This window comes from Amblyraja radiata, chromosome 2 (assembly GCF_010909765.2).
Source record: "Amblyraja radiata isolate CabotCenter1 chromosome 2, sAmbRad1.1.pri, whole genome shotgun sequence".
In the NCBI taxonomy this organism is placed as follows: Eukaryota; Metazoa; Chordata; class Chondrichthyes; order Rajiformes; family Rajidae; genus Amblyraja; species Amblyraja radiata.
The window spans coordinates 106,498,510-106,522,827 of record NC_045957.1 but is presented as its reverse complement, the minus strand read 5'-3'; the positions used below and the strand labels follow the sequence as shown (position 1 = coordinate 106,522,827).

The window sequence follows — 24,318 nt, the reverse complement described above, 5'->3', positions numbered from 1 at the left end:
GTAGTCAGTAAGATTGACATTGTGTTGCTGTCGTGCGTTGAAAGAGACAGGATCTGCATGGGGTGCAGTAATCTCTGAAATTCGACACAAGTGGATAGCTTGGTTAAGGGTTAATTCGGTGTTGCGAAGAAGCTCAGCTCTCAGTTTGCTATCAATCATGCCCACAACAAGCTTATCTCTAACAAGTTTGTCTGTCAACTCACCAAAACGACAGCGCACGGCCATGTATTTTAAACCGCTAATAAATCGTTCAATAGGTTCATCAACCTGCAGAGAACGAGCATAGAACTTTGTCCTTTCAATTATGTGGTTGGGCGGCAAATCACACAGCTCTCTAAATTTTCTGAGAAAACCAGGGGTTATCTATAGTCTCGTCAGGAACTAGGACCTGCCCGTTGGCATCCTGAACTGCAGGAGCAAAGTCAAAGTTGTCGGCACGATTCATTGCCTCAGGACCCGCTAGATTAAGCAGGAGTGATGCCTTCAAGTCAGCAGGGTCATTCCGATGAACGAAGCGGATATAATGAGTGTAGTCACGTGCGAAAAGACGCCATCGCTCAGCATTGTCTGAATCAAAGATCAGAGGGCTTGGTCTGCGGCACGAATTAGCCATAACGGAGATAACAAAGTGATAAAAATAAAACTGATAAAACTAAAAGAAACGCGATAAACCTAGCGGGGTGACCGAGTCACAATCTGACACCATGTAACTATGAGACACAAACACACGTAAAGAAACAACACAGCTTTATTAAACACTTACAGCATTGGATCTGCAGTACGTTACATCTCCGAGCTGTTGCATCTACTGCCTGACGTAGGCGAGTTTTTAATATTATAAAGCATGTACTAGGCGGGGCTACTACTAACAAGCACTATGATTGGCTAGCATGCAATCTACAACTATATTCTCCAGAGTTTAACAAAATAAGAAAGATCACATACAACATTTTGTAAAAGGCTTGACAGTCTCCATGCAGAGAAGATGTTTCATCTGGCTGAGGAGTCCAGGATTAGGGGCAGAGTTTGAAAATAAAGTGAAGGCCATTTTATGACTGAGATTATTATTTTTTCACTCACGGCTGTGAACCTTTGGATTTCTACATCTTGGGTTCATATTCGCTATAAAGGCTCAGTCATTGTGTTCATTCATAGCATAAATCTCCAAAATTCTTTACATTAAAGGAATAAAAAAATATTTGGTTAATGGCAAATGAATCTGAGGTTGCAGGTGAGCCATGTTCTTTACCAGTGGCCGAGCAGGCTAGCCAACCTGTTCCTTGTCCTATTTGAAAATAAGGAACTGCACATGCTGGTTTACCAATGAAAGGCACAAAATACAGGTCAAGGGCCTGTCGCACTACAGGGACCTAATTTGCGAGTTTAGAAGAGTTTGCGCTCAACTCAAACTCGCAACATGGTCGACACATGGTCCTAGGAGGTCCTTCATGCACGAGGGAAGTTCCCACATACTCGCGGCCTCAGTTTGGTCGAGGAAAATGTATCAGCATGCTGAAAAAATTTCCGTGAGTAAAATTTGGTCGGCATGGTTCTTTTGAACTCGTAGTGCAGTGGTAGTGGGGTCGCTATGTAGTTATAGGCAGTCGAGGTAGCCATAGGCAATCTCCTTTGCTGACTGGGCATTTTAATTGGCTCATTGGAGTTTTCAGAACCAAGGGAAACCGACCGGTCATGTTAAATCCCCGCAAAACTTTATTAAAAGTTGTGTGGCTTCTTAAAAGTGTCTCCACTCCTTATACCCCCCCCCCCCCCCCCCTTCTCTCCCCTTCTCTCCCCTACTCTCTCCTCCTCTACACTTCTCTCCTCTTCTTCCCCCGCGCTCTCTAAAGGACTTACCGTACACTGTGCCAGCTGTCGTTTAGCTTCCTGTTCATCATGGGTGTAAATTTCAGACAGCGCTCCCCCGCTTTCCCTGCCCCCCGCCTTTGCGATGTGTTTGTGTGTGTGTTTGTGCGTGTGTGTGTGTGCTGATGGTCGATCCAGCTCGCGGTTTCAATGCTGACGGTCGATCCAGCTCGAGGTTTTTCAGGCGAGTGCCGTCGAGCTTGAAGGTCAAAGACAGTTGCTGAAAAGTCTCGTCAGTGGGACAGGCCCTTCAGGCCATGTGACTTGAGAACATGAGCAGAGTCATAGAGTCTTACAGCGAGGAAACAGACCCTTCGACCCAACTTGCCCACACTGGCCAATGTGTCCCACCCATACCAGTCCCCCCTACTTGCCTTTGGCCCATATCCCTCTAAACATGTCCTAAGCGTGTACCTGTCTAAATGTTTCTTAAAGTTGCAAAGGTACCTGCCTCAACTTCCTCCTCCGGCAAGTCGTTCCTTTCACCCACCAACCTTTGTGTGAAAATGGTACTCCTCAGGTTCCTATTAAATATTTCCCCCCCTCACCTTAAACCTATGCCCTCTGGTTCTCGATCCCTCTACTTGGGGCAAGTTCCTTTCATGATTTTGTCCACCTCTATGTTTAGTTTTGGGCTCGGAACATCATCAGACTATTTCTTATGTTCTTTTCTTTTTACAATCACTAGTTGATTATATTTCTTTTCACCCACACAGGTTTTTGCGCACACAGACAAGAATGTTGTACGTCGTGAGGCTACGTTGTATTCCCTACTTTTCTTAGGACTAGGAGGTATCTCCTTTGTTACTTTTTTTATTCAGGTACGTGCTAAAGAACCTTATGCTCAATAAGTGAGATACTGGATGGAGTGGGTAACAAAGCTGAAAGGTTTAGATAACATCACAAACTGCAGGAGCAAAACTTGCATGGGTCATATATAACATATATAACATATATCATGCACTTGGTTTAATTTGTTATTGATTAAATCCGCATTTGCGTATCCCATCGAAAGACTGGGATATAATTTCAGAGTTTCTGTCTGCTGTTATTGAAGTAGTGGTGTTCTTAAAATGGGGTTAATAACCTGAAACTACTTTACCAGCAGATGTGTTGATTGTTTTGAAATGATCCCAGTCCCTATCCGCAGTGTCCGTAATTAGCTCCCCCCCCCCCACACCGACCATCGCAAACTGTTACACACAGTAATCTCCTTTAACATGGAAATATGTGCTCTTAGCCATAAATAGTGTCCCAGTTGTCTTAAAAGTTATGAATGTTCAGAATCTGCAATGCTGTCTAAAAGCTGGACCGGAAAGGATTACTGGAGTGTTGACCTATCTTTTTAAGTAGAAATGCTATTCTGCGACCCACAAAAATAAAGTAGTTTCGCGGATGCAGGAAACGACAACCAAGTTGTCTGAACGGTTTTATTTACACCCTCGCTCCTTGGCAAACAGGTCTCTGCAAACACGTCTGATCACAACGGTGGTCAGCAAAACATCTGTGGCGCGAAAGCAAAACCATGCGCAAAACAGCAGCCCCTCCCGAGTCACGTGACCGCGGCTTCCGAATGCCGGGTTCGATATCTGCGGGCGCTGCTACAGTAGGTCCAAATGCCTTGAGCAATGCAAGAAACTCAATTGCAAACCTCTCTTTGCAACATTATATCTTGCTTATTTTAAATCAAAAGCTCTAGGCCTAATATGCGGATGAATGTGTGGTTCCCTAGGTCCAAAGCAATAGAGGGAGTACATTGAATGTTAATCAGACTGATTTCAGGACTGTTCTCTTTGGAGCGATAAAGAAGGTTGGTCCAAAACTGTCCAGGCTTGAGATGTAGATGGCTTTTAAAGAGAACTGGGCCCTATTTTTGGCTTGGAGCACAAATTTCCATGTTAAAGGAGATTACTGTTTTGGGTGGGCAGGGTTGGGTTTGCTTATTATCGACACCTGAGGTAGCGATTGGACTAATTCCAATCAATTCCCTTGTGTTTAGAAGAGCGAGAGATGTGACCTATTGAAAAGTACAGAATTATTTGATGTTTCCCCTTGCTGACCTATCTAAAACCAGGGGTCATTGAATCCTAGAAATATAGTTTTACAGTCTGGGAAAAGGCTCTTCTGCCCAGCTCATCCTTGCCAACCAAGATGCCTATTGTGTACAGTTTTGGTCCCCTAATTTGAGGAAGGACATTCTTGCTATTGAGGGAGTGCAGCGTAGGTTTACAAGGTTAATTCCCGGGATGGCGGGACTGTCATATGCTGAGCGAATGGAGCAGTTGGGTTTGTACATTCTGGAGTTCAGAAGGATGAGAGGGGATCTCATTGCATCATATAAGATTGTTAAGAGTTTGGACACGCTAGAGGCAGGAAACATGTTCCCGAAGTGGGAGGAGTCCAGAACCAGGGGCACAGTTTAAGAATAAGGAGTAAGCCATTTAGAATGGAGACGAGGAAACACTTTTTCTCACAAAGTGTGGTGAGTCTGTTCAATTCTCTGCCTCAGAGGGCAGTGGAGGCGGATTCTCTGGATGCTTTCAAGAGAGAGCTCTTAAAAATAGCGGAATCAGGGGATATGAGGAGAAGGCAAGAACGGGGTACTGTTTGGGGATGATCAGCCATGATCACATTGAATGGCGGAGCTGGCTCAAAGGGTCGAATGGCCTACTCCTGCACCTAATGTCTTTGGCCTATTGTTTATGAGCTGGTCACATTTGCCTACATTTGGCCAATCTCCCCCTAAACCTTTTCGATCCATATACTTGTCCAAATATCTTTAAACTTCATAATTAGATGTACCTCTTCAACCTCCTCTGGCAGCATGTTCCAAACACCCACCTTCCTCTTCTTACGCAAATTGCCTCTTTTAAATCTTTGCCCTCTCACAATAAACCTACACGCTCACTAGGGTCATTGACTCACAGTAAAGGGTTGGTCTTTCAGAATAAAGATGCAGAGGAAAATCTTCATCCATAAGACGGCGAATCTTTGGAATTCTCTACTCATGAGGGCTGTGGAGAATCAGTTGTTGAATTATTTAAAACAGAGATTAGTAGAATTTTAGGTTGACAAAATCAAGGTCAGTGTGGGAAAGGTCCTTTAAATAAAAGATAGGGTCTTACTAAAGGATGGGGAGGGCACAAAAAGCCAATTTGAACACTGCTGGGTTTTTTTTAATGTTCCTACATTTTGTTGTCTAATGGTCAGCACCCCAATAATCATAACTAATTCCCTAATATGAGTTGTGATCAAAACCTCTTAAAAAATATATAGGTTCTAAAGGGATCCTGCAATCCTGGTCAATATGATCCTGAAAATCTCAATGGATTATTCTTCTGGAAGAACAGTGGATGAATCATGAGGCTTCCCAGTGAAGGGTTCATCCCAGTGAAGGATGCCTCTAGTGGCATTACCAAACTCAAAAGGAAAGCAAGTAGCAGTAGCTCAAGGGATATTGGTGGCATGCACACTCCATGGTCCCATAAATGTTTGCTTTGTGGACTTCTAGTTCTTACAGAATTCTTGTGCAATCTCCCCAAGATTTTATCGTATTTTCTCATTTTAAATGAAGAGGAAATGCTACGAAAGGTTCAGGGATTGGAGGAAGGGAGACATAACTGTGGAAACGGAGTTAACTTTTCATGTCAATTATCTTTCATTTAAACTGACTTGAGCTTCAAGATTGATTTTGGTGCCAATAATTGTACTTTCACCATCCTCATGTTATCCTCATGTCAGGACTTTCATATGAAGAAAGACTGGATAGACTCGGCTTGTACTCGCTAGAATTTAGAAGATTGAGGGGGGATCTTATAGAAACTTACAAAATTCTTAAGGGGTTGGACAGGCTATATGCAGGAAGATTGTTCCCGATGTTGGGGAAGTCCAGAACAAGGGGTCACAGTTTAAGGATTAGGGGGAAATCTTTTAGGACCAAGATGAGGAAAATATTTTTAACACAGAGAGTGGTGAATCTCTGGAATTCTCTGCCACAGAAGGTAGTTGATGCCAGTTCATTGGCTATATTTAAGAGGGTTAGATGTGGCCCTTGTGGCTAAAGGGATCAGGGGGTATGGAGAGAAGGCAGGTACAGGATACTGAGTTGGATGATCAGCCATGATCATATTGAATGGCGGTGCAGGCTCGAAGTGCCAATTGGCCTACTCCTGCACCTATTTTCTATGTTTCTATGTTTCTATTTCTGTCGACAGGGATTCACATTTGGTAGGTCTGGTGAGATACTGACTCTGAGGATACGATCCATGGCCTTTAAGGCGATGATGCGACAGGTAAAAGTAATTTATTAACAAGCTTGTTAACCTTTATTAATTTGCCATATATATTTAAATATTTAGCTTAATTGTAGTTTTTTACTTTGTAAATGAGAAAAGTAAAATTAGCTTATTCTTCAACTTTGGATTCAGGCGATGGTACTGAATCAAGTGAATCAGGGCGGCACAGCAGTAGAGCTGCTGCCTTACAGCAAATGCAGCGCCGGAGACCCGGGTGTCTGTATGGCGTTTGTATGTTCTCCCCATGACGTGTGGTTTTTCTCCAAGGTCTTCGGTTTCCTCCCATACTCCAAAGACGTACAGGTTAATTGATTTGGTAAGAGTTAAAATTGTCCCTAATGGATGTAGGATAGTGTTAATAAGCGGGGATCGCTGGTCGGTGTGGACCGCTGGTTGGCGTTGACCTGGTGGGCCGGAGGGCCCGTTTCCGCGTATTTTTCAGCAAAGAATTTTGCGGTAATAATGACAATGAAACTCTCAGAAATTATCACCATCGCTTGATGTAACTGACAACATCTTAGAATTTCTGCTGTCGCAAAATTCAAAGTATTTATTTTGCTTTTTAATTAGTTTATTCAAGATGATTCAGCAGTGTTGCGGATAGCTCTGCTTCTTACTTGAAATCACAGTTGATTAACCTGGTTCCTGTCATGTGCCCATGGAGAGTGCCTTTGTGCTACCTCTTACCTGATCCACCTCCTCCTTTACATTCTTCCTCCTCTTGTCGTGATATCCATGAGATTGTAGAGGTCTCCATGAGTTGTGTCAAAGTGAGGAATCTGGAGTGCAGTAAGGTGCATCTCCAGGTCCATTATAAATCCTCTGCTCAGGCACCTTGGGGTTTTTTTGGGTTATTCTGTGACTCTCATTTGTGTGCTCTGCATCAGTTGCTGAAGATTGTATTGGATTTAGTCCTCATGAACTGGAACCAGGAGGCAGCCCTCATTGCCCAAGATCATTGAAAATGGTTGGAGCAGTTGATTGCCTCAGAATTGTGTGAACTCCTTTGGTAACACCATCATTTTCTATGTTGGTTGGAGTGACCATGTGAAATGAGTATGGTGAAACTTTCTACATCAGTTGGTGCTGTCAACTGCTGTAGGATCATTAATATTTCTGGTTAAGACACTGCATCAGGACTGAGAGTATAGAGGCAAGTAAAAGTGAGAGGGAAGGATTTGAACCTGATTCTGCACTAATGACAAATAAATTAGTCTGTCTCAGAGTGACCATATATGAGAAAATATTCAACTGGCTTTGATTGGGGCCGCAACTATTTACCATATATATTAATGATTTGGAAGAGGGAATTAGATCAACACTAGCAAGTTTGCGGATGACACAAAGCTGGATGGCAGTGTGAGCTGTGAAGAGGATGTTAGGAGGTTGCAGGGTAACCTGGACAGGTTCAGTGAGTGGGCAGATACGTGGCAGATGCAGTATAATATAGATAAATGTGAGGTTATCTACTTTGGCGGCAAATATAAGGGGGCAGATTATTATCTCAATGGGGTTAGGTTAGGTAAGGGGGAGGTACAGCGAGTCCTGGGTGTCCTTGTACATTGGTCACTGAAAGTTGGCGTGCAGGTATAGCAGGCAGTGAAGAAAGCTAATGGAATGTTGACCTTCATAACAAGAGGATTTCAGTATGGGAGTAAAGAGGTTCTTCTGCAGTTGTGTAGGGCTCTGGTGAGACCACATCTGGAGTATTGTGTACAGTTTTGGTCTCCTAATTTGAGGAAGGACATCCTTGTGATTGAAGCAGTGCAGCGTAGGTTCACGAGATTGATCCCTGGGATGGCGGGACTGTCATATGAGGAGAGATTGAAAAGACTAGGCTTGTATTCACTTGAGTTTAGAAGGATGAGGGGGATCTTATAGAAACATATAAAATTATAAAAGGACTGGACAAGCTAGATGCAGGAAAAATGTTCCCAATGTTGGGTGAGTCCAGAACCAGGGGCCACAGTCTTAGAATAAAGTCAAGTCAAGTCACATTTATTTATATAGCACATTTAAAAAACAACTCTCGTTGGCCAAAGTGCTTTACATTTGTTATAAGAATAGCACAACAAAACAAACTACATACATATATACATGTAGCCCTCAATCAGAGGATGTCAGGAAAGGCTTGGGAGTATAGATAAGTCTTTAGTCTTGACTTAAAAGAGTCGATGGAGGGGGCAGTTCTGATGAGAAAGGGGATGCTGTTCCACAGTCTAGGGGCTGCAACCGCAAAGGCGCGGTCGCCCCCGAGCTTATGCCTAGACCGTGGGATATTCAGCAACCCCAAGTCGGCCGATCTGAGTGGCCTGGAGGTGGAGTGGTGGGTGAGCAGACTTTTTATGTAGGTGGGGGAAAGCCCATTGAGGGCTTTGTGGAAATGGAGGAGGATCTTGAAGTTTATACGGAACCGCACAGGGAGCCAGTGGAGAGAGACCAGGATCGGGGTGATGTGGTCCCTTTTTCGGGTGCCAGTCAGGAGTCTCGCTGCGGCGTTTTGGACCAGTTGCAGGCGGGACAGGGAAGATTGGCTGATGCCAGTGTAAAGGGAGTTGCAGTAATCTAGGCGGGAGGAGGAATGTATGGATGATCTTTTCCAGGTCATCAAACTGGAGGGATTTTTTTATTTTGGGGAGGTCATTAAAGGGGAATTAAAGGAAAATTGGGGAGGTTATTAAAGGGGAGGTCATTTAAGACTGAGGCGAGAAAAAACCTTTTCACCCAGAGAGTTGTGAATTTATGGAATTCCCTGCCACAGAGGGCAGTGGAGCCCAAGTCACTGGATGGATTTAAGAGAGAGTTATTATTAAAGCTTTATTTCAGACACAGGTCCATATAACACATCAAACAGTACAAAGAATTACAAAGATACATTAAAAAATTGCATATTAGCCTAAAATATATATAAGCTATTGCACCAATTCCGTCTTAGCCTAGAAGTGAATCTATAGCAGCTTTTCAGAGGGCTGACTAGGGCTTCAATTATGTGGTTCTCTGATTTGTCCAGGCGACACATAAAACTAAACATCAGCTGTCTTAAGAGTGCCTCACAGGTTGGCACTCTAGTGGACACAAACAATTGACTGGCACTATGCCACCTAGGGACACGAAGTAGCAACCTCATTGCATCATTGTATGCAACCTTAAGCCTCTGCATACTCTTTTTCTTATAATTAGACCACAATTGAGCAGTATATAACGGTGTGATGTTGGTTCTGAACAGGAAACACTTCACAGAATCAGAGCACATATAAAACTTCCTTATAAGCATGTTGGCTTGAAGATAAATTTTACAGCGCTGTCGGTGGAGGTCTTTGTCATCCTTCCAGTCATCAGATATGACATGACCTAAGTATTTAATTTCCTCACACACAGCAAGAGGACTGTCTGACAAATAAAAGGTCGGAAAAGTTGATTCCCTGTCCTCAGCGCTTCTAATTACCATTATGCGGCTTTTCTTAGCGTTATACTTAATGTCATAATCAAGGCCATACTGAGAGCACACCTTCAGCATCTGCTGCAGCCCAGCACTATATGGACAGAGCAGGACCAGGTCATCTGCAAACATCAGATGATTAACAATAGTGTTGCCCACAAGACAGCCAGTTTTTAGCCTATTTAACAATTCGTCCATATAAACATTAAATAAAATAGGAGACAAAATTCCTCCTTGCCGCACTCCGTTACTAACACAGAATGGAGCAGATACAACATTGTCCCATTTAACGTAAAACGTTTGATGGGCATACCAGAACACTAAGATTCTCACTAAGAATTTAGGGGCACCTCTATTTAGCAATTTTACAAACAAGTGTTCATGGTTAATTCTATCAAATTCCTTGGACGCATCAATAAAACAAAGGAATACAGATGAATTCAGGCTTGTGTACCTGAACACAATCTTTTTAAGAGCATAGATACACAGGTCAGTTCCATGTTTTCTTTTGAACCCAAACTGATTGTCAGTAGTAAGGACATACATTTCTAGCTTTGTCAGCAGTATTCTCTCCAGTACTTTAGATAAGATACTGGCTAGTGCAATAGGTCGGTAATTATCAATACTGTTGAGCCTACCAGCCTTATCTTTAATCACAGGCACTAGCATTACAGACATAATATCATTTGGCAAGACACCATGAACCAGACAGCCATTAAAGCACATGGAAAGCAAAGGGCAGAGCTTATAGCTGGCATATTTTAGATGTTCTGCAGTAATGCAGTCCATACCACAGGCTTTGTTGTTATCCAACATGTTAATGGCATCATAGACATCAGCTGCCCTAACTACCATATCTACAGAGATCAATAAGTTCATGATTGATTCTAACTGGGTTACTTTTAACACAGTTAAAAAGGTTACAGTAGTGCTCACGCCAACTCTCAGCTATTTTGTCTGGGCTACTAACACCTTCAATGTCAGACGGTAGGGGTGTTTTGCTGTTATTCATTACTCTGACCTCTTTCCAGAAGTTAGTAAGGTTGTTATTCTGTAGCTTCCTGGCAAGCGAGTTAGATGGAGCTCTAGGGGCTAGTGGAGTCAAGGGATATGGGGAGAAGGCAGGCACAGGTTATTGATAGGGATGATCAGCCATGATCACAATGAATGGCGGTGCTGGCTCGAAGGGCCGAATGGTCTCCTCCTGCACCTATTTTCTATGTTTATACGATTGTTTACATTCATCATTATTTACTGAAGTAGCAATGTGCATGTAGCCTTGCGGAACTATGCAGATTTCAGTATTAATTAGATTTCAATATCCATTTTGTAGTTTAATAAAACTTCTCTCAATTAACATTTGTAACACTATAGTCTGTTTTCTTTTTTCTCCCTTTTACAGTACGACTTGTCTCGATGGCAGTAAATAACGTTTTTTTCACTATATTGCTGTACATGTGCGAATAACATTCCATTTCCAAGTATATTTCTAAGCATTCCCAACAAAGTAAATAGAACTCGTGTTTTGGAGTCTGATGACCATCTCTCATTTATGTGCATAAATAAGGTCATAAGGAATAGGAGTAGAATTCGGCCATCCAGTCTACTCTGCCATTCAATCATGGCTGATCTATCTCTTCCTTTTAACCCCATTCTCCTGCCTTCTCCCCATAACCTCTGACACCTGTACTAATTAAGAAGCTATCCGTGCCTTAAAAATATCGACTGACATGGCCTCTACAGCCTTCTGTGGCAAAGAATTCCACACATTCACCACCTTCTGACTGAAGAAACTTCTCCTCATCTCCTTCCGAAGGAAACGTCCTTTTGTTCTGAGGCTATGATCTCTAGTTCTGGACACTAGTGAAAAATGAAACTGATTGATTGATGTGTACTTTTTTTAGGATATTAGCTGGTATGATGATTCGAAAAACAGTACCGGAGCGTTAACAACCAGACTTGTGAATGATGCATCTCAAGTTAAGGGGGTAGGTATCCATAAGAATTCAGATGGTATTAGCAAACCCTTTCAATTATATGAATCTTAATCTGATGAAACCTAACTGTAACTGCTGAAGGTAGCCTCAGAAGAGTGCGGCACAAGAAGGGACTGTCCATCTCAGGGGTGGGGAACCCACGGCCTTCAGGCCGCATGCGACCTTCTAGGCCATTAAGTGTGGCGTTTTGAATGAATCCAAATTTTGTAGAACAAATCTTTTTATTTTTATTGTTTAAGAAGGAACTGCAGATGCTGGAAAATCAAAGGTAGACAAAAATGTGGGAGAAACTCAGTGGGTGAGGCAGCATCTGTGAAGCACAGGAAATAGGCAATGTTTCGGGTCGAGACCCTTCTTCAGACTCGTCTTGTCTCGTCTTCTTATTTGTCTGAAGAAGTGTCTCGTCCCGAAACGTTGCCTATTTCCTTCGCTCCACAGATGCTGCCACACCTGCTGAATTTCTCCAGCATTTTTGTCTACCCTTTATTTTTATTAATATGTTTTTGTTCGTCTTTTATTAATTTTATTTTAATCTTAAAATGAATGTATTTAAAATACTAAAGAGTAAACGAAGATTCAACGAAATAAGCCTCCCCGACTGACAGCCACAATTAAAACATTATTAAGTCATGAGGGCTATTTTAACACCTGTTATGTTCATGATTTAGTTATAATGCGACTAGAATGTACGTTAACCTCCCTGCCTGACTGGCGCCACCACCGTCTGAGGCTGGTTGACGAGAGGAAAAATGTCGCAGAGAGTCCGCTGGCCGTCCAGTCTTCAGTATTATCAACTTTTGATAGCAATGCATTTGGCTTTCCATTTGTAAAGTGCATTGGCTATCGCAGAGACAGGTGTTAGCAACATTTTTATTTTTGCGAGAACAGATAGTTAAATTTAACGAAGAACAGAATCAGCAATGTGAATTATTGAAAGAAGATTTCTATAGAAATACTGCATTTCTGTGTGGTGATATGTCAAAGCAAAATGACTTTAATGTTTCTTTACAAGGTAAAACTAAGTCTATATATGATACGAGGAAAAAAATCCAAGCATTTCGAAAAAAGCTATCTTTTTTCAAAACTTCTTCAAAGTAAAATTTCGGATGAACATTTTCCCCAGTTAGCGAAGGTCATTGATGAGCAGGAGGATTCATGTGAATCATTTAAAGAATACACAGCTATTGGAGACTTATAAATTAAAGAATACAATGAAAGGTTCACTGACTGGGAATCATGACATCACACGCAAATTAGCATTTCAATCTCACCTAGTTGATGTCTCCAAGGATCCTAAAGAACTACAGATGGAATTGATTGAGCTCTTAGATGATGACATTTTAAAATCCTTATTTGAAGCTAAGAAAGATCCGATTGACATATGGAAAAATGCAATAGAATACCCACATCTTCGGCAAAATTGCTTTCTTGCTTTTCAACCACTGTGCTGTGAATCTACATTCTGCTACCGAACCCAAATCAAGACGCTCTTAACGTCATAAATGACGGATACTCATCTAGAAGATCAGTTGAAACTGCGTACCTCCATGTTGCAACCAAATATTCAAATGTTTTCCCACTAAAAGCAGTTACAACAAAGTCATTAAAAAGTTAGTTAACTTTCAAATTAACATTTTTTTTAAAGTTAGTACATAGTAGTTAGATTTTTACAAAAGAATGTACATTTTGAAGTATATCTAATTGAAGTTTCTTGGATGCGGCCTTATTAGATTACAGCTAACTTAATGCAGCATTCCAACATGAAAAGGTTCCCCACCCCTGGTCCAGCTGAATTCGGCCTCAAATTTCTGTACATTAACACCTTGGATAACCTGTCCTGGGCCCAGCACATAGATGTAATCATGAAGAAGGAGCTCAGGAGCCTCAACTTGCTTTGAAATGTAGAGATTTGGCATGTTACCGAATACACCAACAACTTCAATAAATGTAAAGTAGAAAATATCCTGGTTGGCCGCATTATGGCCTGGTGTGACAATTACAATACACAGGCAAGCAAGAAGCTGCAGAGAGTGGTTGGCTCGGCCCGGTCCATAACAAACACAACCCACCCCTCCATCGAGATTATTTACATAAAGTGCTGCCTCAAGAAGATGGCATCTATCATCAAAGATCATCATCAACTGGGCCATGCCTTCATCTCACTGTTACCATTGGGCCTGAAGTCCCACACAACCAGCTGCTTTCCTACATTATCAGGGTCTTAAACACACACACACACAACCCTAATCCTACCTCGACAACAGTACACTCTTGACCACCTCTTGCCCTATCATGGACTTCTTTTTCCTAAGTATGTTTTGCACTAGTTTTAATTTTTAGAGTCATAGAGTGATACAGTGTGGAACCAGACCCATCGGCCCAACTTGCCCACACCGGCCAAAATGTCCCAGCTACACTAGTCCAATCTGCCCACGTTTGGTCCATATCCCTCCAAACCTGTCCTATCCGTGTACCTGTCTAACTTTTTCTTAAATGTCAGGATAGTCCCAGCCTCAACTACCTCCTCTGGCAGCTTGTTCCAAACACCCACTACCCTTTGCGTGAAAAAGTTACCCCTCATTAAATCTTTTCCCCTTCACCTTAAACCTAATCCTCGATTTACATACTCTGGGCAAGAGACTGTACATCTACCCGATCTATTCGTCTCATGGAGGAATATTTGAAGGAAAAGAGTTGTAAGATTTCAGGTTATTAATTAAAAATAATTGAACACATATTTTAACAGTTGTACATCCAGAGTCTCCCCACAGTGGAGCAGAGGTAGAGTTGCTGCCTTACAGCAGCAGAGACCCGGGTTCAATCCTGACTACGGGTGCTGCCTGTGCAGAGACCTGCATGGGTATTCTCCTAGATCTTCGATTTCCTCCCACACTCCAAAGACGTACAGGTTTGTAGGTTAATTGGCGGGATATAAATGTAAGTTGTCCCTGGTGTGTAGGATAGTGCTAATGTGCAGGGATTGCTGGTCGGTGGGCCAAAGGGGCTGTTTCTGCGCTGTACCTCAACTACACAAAACTAAAAAATAACCCGATATACAGAAATTTGGCCATGCAATTTCTTCCACATATTTAAAAAACATTTCTCAAGCTTGTAATAAAAAATCACTTAAATTAATAAAATATTGATTTAGTAAGGGCGTCAAAGGTTACAGGAGAAGACAGGAGAATGGAGTTTAGAGGGAAAATTAGATCAGCCATGATTGAATGGAGGAGTACACTCAATGGGCCGAATGCCCTAAATCTGCTCATATGTCTTATCGTCCTATAACTAGGCTTTTAACTGTACCTTGGCACACATGACAATAATAAACCTATTATTTGCATGGACCAGTTGGACTAAGGGCCTGTTCAATCTTGTATGAGTCAATGAATAACAACCTGCTGTTTTCATGTCGTTACTATAGGCTACTGGTGCCAGACTTGCTACGGTTGCACAGAATGTATCTAATCTTGGATGTGCCATTATTATTTCCTTCATCTATGGCTGGCAACTGACTCTGTTGGTCTTAGCCATTGTGCCAATCGTGGCAATTTCAGGAGTGATACAGATGCGAATGGTCACTGGTCATGCCACCAAGGATCGGGAGGAACTGGAAAATGCTGGAAAAGTGCGTGAGTTATGAGAGGGGTAAACAATTTTGTGGGCATTGACATTATTTAACATTAGATCGTGATTATTTAACTCCAGACAGTATTTTTGTATCTTTTGGAGGAGATAGAAATTTACGGGAGACACAAGGGACTGCAGATGCAGGAATCTGAAGTGAAAAACAAACTGCTGGAGTAACTCAATGGGTCAGGCAGCATCTGTGGAGGGAAATGGCCAGTCAAGACCCATTATCTGCACTATTAATGATGGGGTCTGCGAGAAAACAGGATGGAGATGAATAAAGCAGACACAGTAACTAACACAATTCTGATGAAAGGTCTGCAAGCTGAAACATTAACTGCTGCTCCTTCCACAAGTGCTACCTGACCATTGTTTCCAGCAATTTTCTTTTTCAGTAGCATCCCATTTAACAACCATGCTGGGGCGAGTGTGCTTTTCCAGTTATACTTATTTGTTGTTCAATGTATGTTGACTCAAGTCAAGAGAGTTTTATTGTCATGCAGCACAACAGAATATTGTAAGCATAAATACAGAACAGTTCAGTGTGTCTATATACCATAGACCATATATATACACATAAATAAACAGATAAAGTGTAATAGGCTGTTATAGTTCAGAGTTTGTTTGATGTTGTGTTTAATTGCCTGATGGCTGTGGGGAAGTAGCTGTTCCTGATCCTGATGTTCCAGATTTCAAACTCCCGTATCTTCTTCCCGATGGCAACGGAGAGATGAGTGTGTGGCCAGGATGGTGTGGGTCTTTGATGATGTTGACAGCCTTTTTGAGGCAGCGACTGCGATAGATCCCTTCGAAGGTGGGGAGGTCAGAGCCTATGATGGACTGGGCAGTTGTCACAACTTTCTGCAGTCTTTTCCGCTCCTGGACGTTCAAGTTGCTGAACCCTGCCACGATGCAACCAGTCAGTATGCTCTCTACTGTGCACCTGTAGAAGTTCGAGAGAGTCCTCCTTGACATACCGACTTTCCGTAATCTTCTCAGGAAGTAGAGGCGCTGATGTGCCTTCTTTATAATTGCATCAGTGTGCTGGGACCAGGAAAGATCTTCAGAAATATGCACGCCCGGGAATTTGAAGTTCTTGACCCTTTCCACCATCGACCCGTTGATATAAACGGGATTGTGGGTCCCTATACTACCACTTCCAAAGTCCACAATCAGTTCCTTGGTTTTGCTGGTTGTTGTGCTGACACCATTTGGTCAATCGGTCGATCTCACTTCTATACTCTTACTCGTCACCATCAGTGATTCGTCCCACGACAGTGGTGTCATCGGCGAACTTGATGATGGAGTTCGCACTATGTCCGGCTACACAGTCATGAGTATAGAGTGAATACAGCAGGGGGCTGAGCATGCAGCCTTGAGGTTCTCCCATGCTGATTGTTATCGAGGATGACACGTTTCTACCAATACGGACAGACTGGTCTATGGATCAGGAAGTCGAGGATCCCATTGCAGAGGGATGCGCAGAGAACGAGATCTGAGAGCTTGGTATCCAGCTTGGAGGGGATGATGGTATTAAACGTCGAGCTGTAGTCAATGAATAACAGCCTGACATTTGAGTTTTTGTGGTCCAAGTGGTTACTACGACTAAACCTACGAGGAAAAAAAGTATCGATTGTTTCCATGGTGACCTTTTTTTACTCGCGTTCAATTTTTAACATATTGAAAACAACGGCGCGACCTAGCTGAGGCCTCGAGTACGCGGAGACCACTCTCGAGCATGAAGGAGAGTTAAGGGGCTGTCCCACTACGAGCTAATTCAAGAGCTCTCCCGAGTTTAAAAAAAAAATCAAACTCATGGTAAGCACGTAGAATGTAAGAAGTGGGTACGTCAGAGCTCGGGACGTCTCTTAGCGACTCGTAACGCTATCGGCAGGTACTCGGGAAACGCAGTAAGCTCGGGAAGACTCGTGAAGATTTTTCAACATATTGAAAAATGTCCACAAGAGCCCTGAGTACCTACGAGCGGCTATTACTGTAATTCTCCGAGTTCGAATCGGGAAACTCGGGAGAACTCTTGAATCAGCTCGTACAGTGGGACAACCCGACTACGAAGACCTCCTACGACCTTGTGTCGACCATGCTGCGAGTATGAGTCGAGGGCAAACTCGCCAGAACTCGCGGATTAGGTCGCCCAAGTGAGACAGACCCTTTATACTCCGTCAATACTGGCCCTATTGCCCGACGTGCTTACACCAACCAACATGTCCCATCTACACTAGTCCCACCTGCCCGTGCAACCCAATAAACCTATCCTATCCATGTACCTGTCCAAATGTCTCTTAAATGTTATGATAGTACTTGCATCAACTACCTTCTCCTAGCGATTGTACCATATGCCCACTACCCTTTGTGCAAAAATGTTACCCCTCAGCTTCCTATTAAATCTTTTCTGCGGCTCCTAGTGGCAGCATGCTGGGTTGTAACTTTGTTTGCTTCCTTAACTTTTAACTTCTTGCTTACCACTCTTTCAATGTTACTTGTTCTTACTTGATTTCAAGGCATGGTCTAACCTTTATTAAAGTGTTAATAACACTTTTATATCCTTCAATCGTGTAAAGGACAGAGACAAGAGGAAAAAGAGCTTCTCCAAGGAAGGAGCGTGGGGAAGACGCTGCTTCTGACTCTGGTATCTTAGAAGCAATATCGAAAATGAACGGAGAAATGAAAACAACCGGAAGTGGCGGCGCTGCCTTGCAGCTGCGGCTCGCCTGCAGTCCGTTTGCCTTTTCTGTTTTTTGTTTTCTCTTGTACCGTTTTTACAGTTTATTTCGGTTTATTTAGTTGTGTGTGTGTGGGGGGGTGGGTGTGGTATGTTTTTTGACTCTTCCTTCGGGGGGGATGCAACCTTTTCTGCCGTATCCCCCGTCTCCGTTTCCGTCTGCGCTGAGGCCTATCGCGGAGCTGGCGGCCTCCAACTGTGACCGACCTCGAGGCTGCGGAGGCAGAGCCAGGACTTACCAACGCGAGGCTGGCCGACTTCGGGGCTGTGGTTGCGGTGCGACCCAACGTCCGACCCGACTTTGCAGCCTCGGAGGCTCGGCCGCGGGCCAGTGGACGACATCATCGGGAGCTCGAGTTCTGTTTTCCGGAGCTCCCGCAACTACAGCTGCGTCCGCTGGACTGGAGGACGGCAGCTCCGGCAGCTTCGACCGCCCTGGGCCGCGGAGTTTGAACCGGCTCGTTTGCGGAGCACGGATTCAGCCGCGGAACTTACCTACCATCACCCGGCGGGGTCACAACATCGGAGGCTTGGATTGCCTCAGCGCAGAGGGAGAGCAAGGAGGGAAGAGACAATGACTTTGGGACTTAAACTGTGTTGAGTGTTTGTTATTTATTCTATGTTATGACTGCAGGCTAAACCATTTCGTTGCACTGAAAAGTGCAATGACATTAAATTGAATCAAATCAAATCAAATCAAAACAAGATTCTGCAGTTTGGAAGGAATGATGGAAGGAATTTCGAGCAAATTGAAGGAAGTTCAAGACAAGCTGATTATGTTACAAGATTAATCTCATGAACAGAAGGAACAAATTGATAACTTGCGAACATTGGGCCAGGAAAGAGATTTGAAGATTGAAAAACTGGAACGGAAAATGAATGAAAATACTCGGGCAATACAAGATTAAAAACATGGATCTGGAAAACAGAAGCCATTGACTGAATTCGCAAATTGTTGGTTTGCCTGAAGGTCAAGAAGGGGATAATGTTATAAAATATGCCTCCAAAATGATAAAGGAGACTTTCAACACCGAGCACTATGAAAATCTTCCAATTTTGGATAACGCACAATAATGTAATGTCTGAGTTGTTTAAGAAACAGCTGCGCCCCGCCTTGCTCTATCCAGCTAGACGGCGTAAACAGCTGCGCCCCGCCTTGCTCTATCCAGCTAGACGGCGTATACGCCTTGACGTATCCAGCTAGACGGCGTATACGATTTTTTAATGGTAACAACCGATTTTTTTAACAATCCGCAAGAAGCTTCCAGCTTTCTGGAGGTTTATGGGGCTGAAGCCGCGACGGGGAGTTACTGATAGTCGATTAAGTTACAATTGGACATTTATTGTTGCTATTTTGACAATATATCGTTTTGTAAATGAATGAGAATTTAATTGGATGAGTTATTCTTTAATTACTTTTTCGAATTTTAGTATTCCCCTGTCTTTAAACAAACAAAGTGAAGCAGTTCTTGTTTTTCATATTTTGACCTTGGATAAATAATATGAAGTAGCACTTGTTTTTTCAAAGTTAACATGCATGTTTTAACCATAACATTAATTTGTTCTGGCTATTGAGTGGTAAATATGCCTTATTTTTACATTGGGTGCTGTCATTAGGAGAGATGGGGGTAGGGGAGGGATTAGGTAGCGTACTGACTGCCTACTGGTCAGTTCCGGGCTTTGCATGGGTGGGTTGGGGGGGTGGGGGGACTTTTGCGTTCAGTTTAGTTTTTTCTATCTATGCAGAATTTGAACTTCAAAAATGTTGAAATGTCGTCACTTCTGGCTCTGCCTTAGATTCTTCTCCTTCCAGTATCATGAACTGTTATGCTCTAAGAAATTAACCCTAGTTAACCCTTTCATGGAATGTGAATGGTCTGAACCATTTAAGAGGAAAAAAATTGTTTTTCGTAGACTAAATGCTCAGATTATCTTTGTTAAGGAAACTCATGTAAGGAAAGACGGCAATCAACGATTCTTTAAGTTTTGGCAAGGACAGCAGTTTCATTCAAATTCACAGGCAAAGGTGAAAGGAGTCTCTATTTTTATTGACTCCTCAATTTTGTTTGTTCATTATGAAACAATTTCTGATCCATATGATAGATTTTTGATGATCACTGGTGTTCTTCATAACCAAAAGGTTGTTATGGTGAATGTTTATGCACCTAATATTGATCACCCTGAGTTTTTTCAACAGCTAATCGCTTCCTTTCCTAATTTATATGAACATCTTTTGATAATGGGTGGAGATTTTAACTGCTGTTTGAACCCCTCAATGGACAGATCTGCATCTGATCATGTGCTTCCAAATAAATCTGCTAGTTTTATTAATTATTTTTTACTTGACTCTGGAATGTTAGAAGTCTGGAGATTCCCACACCAAAATGATAAAGAATTTTCTTTTTTCTCTCATGTATATCATAGTTACTCTAGGATTGACTACTTTATAATAGATACTCGGCTAGTTTCATCGGTCGCTGTGTGTGAGTATGATGCAATTGCTATTTCTGATCATGCACCATTGAAACTATTAATTAAACTACCTGATTCCACGTTTAGTGCTAAACAATGGCGATTTAATACTACTCTGCTTCAAGATCTAAATTTGTTAATTTTATTAAAGATCAGATTGCTTTTTTCTTCTTAACAAACTCTACTGAAGAAATATCCAATGGTGCAGTCTGTAGCTGATTTAGCTTTTAAGGCATATATTCATGGACAAATTATTTCATACTCCGCGGGATTGAAAAAAAAAAACTTAAAATGAAATCAATCAATCAATCAACTTGCAACTTGTCATCTTGCAAAGCAACAACTGTACAGTGCAAAATGAGAAGACGTTTCCCACGGAATACCGGAGCATCGCACATAGAACTTAAACATTTCACACATAATAAAAACAATCCAGTCCCTGATGAAACAGTACATATAGTTAAAGAGTGCAGGTAAATACAGCAACATTAAAATACAGTAAAAACAGTCATAAAATGTCCATGGCAGCTGATTTAGTGGCCAGTGCCAGAGTTATTAAATTGTCAGTGCAAAGCAGCAGAATCAGGTGGAGTGACTGTTTAGCAGCCTCACAGCCTGTGGAAGGAAGCTATTTAGCAGTCTGGTTGTCCGGGCTTTGATGCTACGGTATCAATACGTATATTGGCTGATGAGATTAAAGAAAGTGATAAAAAAATATTCAAAAGCTCCTGGTCTAGAGCTCTATAAGGATAGAGTTGAACTTCAATTGAGACATGATTTGTTATTAGTATCACCGATTGAGAATCAGCTACTTAAAACCAAAAGTCAATTTTATATACATGGCGATAAATCTGGCAAATTACTCACCAATCAGTTGAAAGCTGTGTCAGCCAAACGTCAGATTATTAAACTGAGTAAACGGGATGGTACATTGACAGTAGACCATGATGAAATTAATAGATCCTTTCAAGAATTTCATACCTCCCTATACCAATCAGAATTTCCTACTGATTCCAATATAATGCATGAGTTATTAAAGAAACGGAACTTACTAAATTTACCACATAATGAGTCTCTGTTGTTAGACGAACCCATCACGGAGGAAGAAATACAGAAAGCAATCCTCTCGATGAATTCTGGTAAAGCTCCCGGTTTAATGTATTTCTCAAGTTTAATGTCTCCCTGGCTATGCAAGGTTTTTAAAGAAGCCTTTTTAATGAATAGATTATCACAATCCTTTTATGAAGCATGTATTTTTTAAATTCTTAAAAAAGATAAAAGACCCTACTGAAGTGACATCATATAGACCTATATCACTGTTAAATGTAGATTCCAAAATTCTCTCCAAAATATAAGCTATGAGATTGGAAAATATTTTACCGCATATTATTTCTGAAGACCAGACAGGTTTTATTAAAAATCGTTAATCATCCTTTAACGTTAGGAGATTAATGAATATCGTATATACAGCGTCAAATAAAACTCCAGAATGTGTCATTTCACTTGATGGTGAGGAGGCGTTTGATACAGTAGTATGGGAATACTTATTCAATACATTTGAACATTTTAAGATTAGTCCAAAATTTATCTCTTGGATCAAGCTGATTTATCAAATATCTCAGGCTTCTGTACTTACCAATAATCAGAGATTCTCTTTTTTCAGGCTCTTTTGAGGTACTAGACAGGGCTGTCCTTTAAGTCCTTTACTGTTTGATATCGCTTTGGAACCTTTGACCACCGCTATTAGGGTATCCCCTAATATTTTTGGTATTGTCCGTGGGAATCAGACACATAAGCTAACCCTTTATGCAGATGATCTGTTATTATTTATCTCTAACCCAGAGAAATCTATTCCGACAATAGTAGCATTACTTAATAGTTTTTCTGGTAAGAGTGAGCTTTTTCCATTAAACAATCTAATTTTGAATTATGGACAGTTTCCATTTAGATTGACTACCGAATGTTTTACTTATTTAAGCATTAAGACTACCAAGAAACACAAGGATCTATTTAAAGCCTCTAATTGACCATATCAAACAACAGTTTATTAAATGGTCACCTTATCTTTAATCGGCCAAATCAATGCTATTAAAATGTTTATCCTACCTAAATTTTTGTATTTATTTCAGACGATACCAATTTTTATTGCTAAATCTTTCTTTGATATTATTGACTCCAAAAATATATATGGCAGAATAAAAATCCCAGACTAAGTAAAAAATACTTACAGAAATCAAAAAAAGACGGTGGTTTGGCACTACCGAACCTTAGATTCTACGATTGGGCAGTTAATGCTCGCTATCTAACGTTTTGGACAAAAGATTTAGAAGATACCCAATCAGGGCTCTCACTTAATTTTTTTTCCCTGTTGCCAGCCGGGCAACCTCGGCAGCATTTTAGGTTGCCAAATGACAATTTAAGTGGTCATTTAAGATGGCTTGCATGACGTGTGCGATAATGTGCTCGGACGAAGTGCATAGTTACCAGTCGGAATTATACTCAATGAAGCATTCACATATTATTTCTGCTTCAAATAAAGTCACAAACTAAACACATTCACCAATCAAAACATGATATATCCCACAATGACATGCAGAAAAATTATAATACAGTATCTCAACTCTTTTTACACATTGCAATGAATGCAATTTCTATTAGTTCTTTCCACTTCCAAACAAAAATGTGGTTGGATTATTCAGCGTATGATCAACCTGTGTCAATAAATCCTGGACCATGGTAACATATGTGTACGTATAGTTGTGAATGTTGCTCATTAAACAACTACAGTACTGATACTCCATATTAAGAGCATTGATTTGCCGTTAACGGCAGCAGTGACAATTGAACACTGCGGTTTTAATGTTTTACGTGTTCACAATTTAATTAATCAATCTTTATGGATTACAACAAATAGTGGGAATTAAAACACATTTGATTGCATTCCGTTATCAAACATCGTCAATGTTCGCTCTCATGACATTTCCAGGACAATAGGTTCAAGGGGGGGGGGGGGGGGGGTGTGTGGTGTGTGGTGTGTGAATCAGTGTGGGGTAGATAGATGGCGGGGGGTTAGAAGGCAGTCGGTGCTGGATGGATTGAGGCAGGTGAATTAGTACGTGTTGGTTGGAGTAGGTAAAATTGTGAGGGGAGAACACGGGGGATGTCAGTGGTGTTGAATGGGGGTTCAGTACGGGATGGATGGGGGTAGACAAAAGTGCTGGAGAAACTCAGCGGGTGAGGCAGCATCTATGAAGCGAAGGAAATAGGCAACGTTTTGGGTCGAGACCCTTCTTCAGACTGTTCCCCCCCATTCTTCTTGAATGCGAGGATCAGTACAGGATGGGGAGGGGGGGAGATCAGCACAGGATGAATGGGGGGGGGGGAGGTCAGTACAGTGTGGATCGGTGGGTCTGTGCAGGATGAATGGGGGATCACTACAGGATGAATGAGCGGAAGATGCAGGGTAAATGGAGGGTGGGTCAGTACGGGATGAATGCGCGGATTAGTACAGGATGGATGGAGGATCAGTACAGGATGGATGGAGGAGAAGTGCAGGATGGATGGGAAGGGGGGTAAGTACAGGATGAATTGGGGGACCAGTTGAGGATGGATGGGGTGGGGGGGGGTGGCAGGAGAATCAATGTGAGGTGGATAGGGTGATCAGCGCAGGATGAATAGATGGGGGGGGGGAGATGGGGAGGGGAGCACAGGGGATGTCAGTGAGGACTGAATAGAAGCGGTAATGGGGATGCGTGCGGGATGGAGAGGAGGGGTCCCAGGATAAGGGGGGGGGGGAGGGGGCGTACAAGAGAGAGAGAGAGAGAGAGAGAGAGGGGGCGAGGTATGGAGGAAGGAGGGTCAGCGCTCCTCGGACAACAT

The 24,318-nt window shown here is 42.1% G+C and overlaps 1 protein-coding gene across 1 annotated transcript in view; it reads left to right on the top strand.

The window, feature by feature from the left end:
* The window catches only part of LOC116985242 (ATP-dependent translocase ABCB1-like), a 172,758-nt gene that overhangs the window by 88,291 nt on the left and 60,149 nt on the right, over nucleotides 1-24,318 (top strand). The window contains exons 17-20 of the mRNA XM_033039890.1: nucleotides 2,583-2,687; nucleotides 6,081-6,158; nucleotides 11,505-11,588; nucleotides 15,022-15,225. Coding sequence (XP_032895781.1) covers nucleotides 2,583-2,687; nucleotides 6,081-6,158; nucleotides 11,505-11,588; nucleotides 15,022-15,225 — 471 coding nt within the window. The remainder of the gene's footprint in view (nucleotides 1-2,582; nucleotides 2,688-6,080; nucleotides 6,159-11,504; nucleotides 11,589-15,021; nucleotides 15,226-24,318) is intronic.